Below are 2,564 nucleotides of genomic sequence, written 5' to 3'. Positions count from 1 at the left end.
ATCCGTCTTGAGGCGAATTATTCAATTCTTCGAGTAATTCCAAATCTGTCATATATTTCCTCACCGAATGTTACGACATTTTCAAAGCAAAAATCACCAAGAAAAAGCACACCCTTCACGAAAAAAACAAGATCCAAACCAAAGAATGTAATCAAGTGCAATGCCAAAATAAATTAAGTTACCACGAAAATTACCAACCATCTTAGTGGAAATTATGTCCAGATGTTGACAGTATGGCAGCGATTCTCAACCTGTGGGGCGCGCCCCCCTAGGGGGGCGCGATAACACCAGAGGGGGGGCGCGAGCCAATAAGAAAATATATTATTTAGAAAAAATAAAATATATTATTGAAAAAAATAAAGAAATATAATTAAAAAAAAGTAAATAAAATTCATTCTAAATAATTAAATATAAATACAGAAATAATGGTTATTATTAGTGACTCCCTTGAGCCTGTTTAGCCGCACAAAGGTTTTCGAAACGCGGTTTAATTTGAGAAATTGACACTCTAAGTTCTTTTTCTACATTCAGTCGAGATCTATATTTTGTCTTCATTGCAGCCATCGCAGAAAATCCAGTTTCACAAAGGTACGATGTTGAAAATGGTAGTAGTATACGTAGCGCTCTTGTTTTCAGCGCAGAGAACTCATTATCCAAGCTTGCCCAAAATTCAAAGAGTGGTTTGTTATTAAATTGTCTTTTGATTTCGCCGCTTGCCGTGAAGTCTATGAAGATTTCTTCTTCAGCAGTTGAGAGGCCATCAGGAGTGTTTTGAAATGGATCCCTAACCCAGTCGTAACCTGCTAGCAAGTTCTCATCAGCAAAAAAATACTTTTTAAAATTCTTTGCCAGCGTGGCTAGATGATTTTCAATGGTTACAAAAACAATTTTTATATGTTGTTCTTCAACCTTGTAAGTTTTAACACATTCATCCACGTTTGGAAACATTTCTAGGTTTTTTTGCTTTACATTTCTGTTCCACAATTCCAATTTTTTACAAAAAGCAGTAACTTTATCACTAGTATCTAACATATGTGTGTTTGCTCCTTGGAGTTGAAGATTCAAAATGTTTAATTTCTCGAAAATATCGACCAAGTAGCTCAATTTCATAACAAATAAATAATCTCGAAACTTCTCGGCTTCCGGTCGGTGTTCCTCTTCTAAATAAATGGCGATTTCTTCTCTTAATTCATAAACACGTTGCAAAAATCTTCCCCGTGATAACCATCTCGTCTCGCAATAAAATAATAACGATGAATGTACTGCACCCATGTCTTTGGAAAGTTCAGAAAATATTCTGGATTTTAAAGGTCTCATTTTTATATAATTTACTGCTGTTACAACCGTCGTTAGCACAATATTCAAACCAGGACTCATTTCCTTGGAAGCCAAAGCTTCTCTATGGATCATGCAATGCGTCCATACACATTGTGGAGATTTTTGTTTCACAAGTGTTTGCATACTTTGGAATCTTCCAGACATTGCACGAGCACCATCGGTGCATATTCCGACGCAGTTTTTCCATTCTATGTTTCCTTCGTTTACAAAATCATTTAAAATAGCAAATAATGCAAGTGCTGTTGCTTTGAGTTCTATTGGTTTGCAGAAAAGCAGTTCTTCTACTGCTGACGTACCAGCACAAAATCGAACATAGGCAATTAAATGAGCATCTTTATTGCTATCTGTTGCCTCATCAAGCTGAATTGAAAACAATTTATCATGCAATTTCTCAAAAAGTTGATGCTGTACATCGTTAGCTATATCGCTAATTCGACGTGCAACAGTGTCATTTGATAGAGGTATAGACTGTAATTGTTTGGTAAAATTATCTCCAAACATAGTTTCTACAATTTCAATTGCAGCTGGTAGAATAAGTTCTTCGCTAATGGTATGCGGCTTCTTACATCTGGCTATTCTATATGAAACTTTGTACGACGCAAGTAAAGCTTTTTCAAGTACAGACAACGATTTTTTAAAAAATGTTTTTTGCTTTTCAAATGATTTCAATTTTAATTCGAAAAATTGTGGAGGTTTGTTCACATATTCGCTATGAAGCGTTTCCAAATGGCGTTTAAGTTTATTAGGCTTCATGCTGTCTGCTGCCAAAATTTTTGAGCAAATGACACACAGAGGCCTTTCTTCTTCATTTACTTCCGTACTAGTAAATCCAAATTTTATGTATTCTTGAGAATATTTTCTCGATTTGCTTTTTGGAACCACCCTCGTCAATGCACTTGTTGATGCTTCACCATCGTGTAATACCTGTTTACGCCCACTTAAAAATTTTTCCATGATTCTGCATTAACGTCTCGATAAACATTGACCGGATCACTGAGTGTGACTTAACTTACGACGCTGTGTTTGGCTGGCACTAATTAGCAACGAACGAAATACTGCATTTATATGCGCTGGATGGTTCGGAGACGTTCCAGATCGTTCGAGAGAATTCGGAAATTTTTACAAAGCCGCAAATAATACACACGTGGCGGCGTACCAACAGAAAGTGAGACAGAAAGTGAGATAGAAAGCAATTGAGAATCAGTGATTGTCGTTTTATTAACCCG

The 2,564-nt window shown here is 36.2% G+C and overlaps 1 protein-coding gene across 1 annotated transcript; it reads right to left on the bottom strand.

Annotated features, from left to right (window-relative positions):
• Positions 1-435: 435 nt before the first annotated feature.
• LOC135121103 (zinc finger BED domain-containing protein 5-like) lies at positions 436-2,292 on the bottom strand. The gene has a single exon (XM_064045429.1). The coding sequence runs from the start codon at positions 2,290-2,292 to the stop codon at positions 436-438; it is 1,857 nt and encodes a 618-aa protein (XP_063901499.1).
• Positions 2,293-2,564: the final 272 nt, after the last annotated feature.

This window comes from Zophobas morio, unplaced genomic scaffold, assembly GCF_036711695.1.
Source record: "Zophobas morio isolate AGI-343-1 ecotype UQ-CSIRO unplaced genomic scaffold, CSIRO_AGI_Zmor_V1 ptg000488l, whole genome shotgun sequence".
In the NCBI taxonomy this organism is placed as follows: domain Eukaryota; kingdom Metazoa; phylum Arthropoda; class Insecta; order Coleoptera; family Tenebrionidae; genus Zophobas; species Zophobas morio.
The sequence above is the reverse complement of the archived record's forward strand: the minus strand, read 5'-3'. Positions and strand labels throughout refer to the sequence as shown.

Coding starts and splice junctions, on each gene's coding strand:
- LOC135121103 (XM_064045429.1), bottom strand. CDS start 2,292: ATGGAAAAATTTTTAAGTGGGCGTAAACAGGTATTACACGATGGTGAA.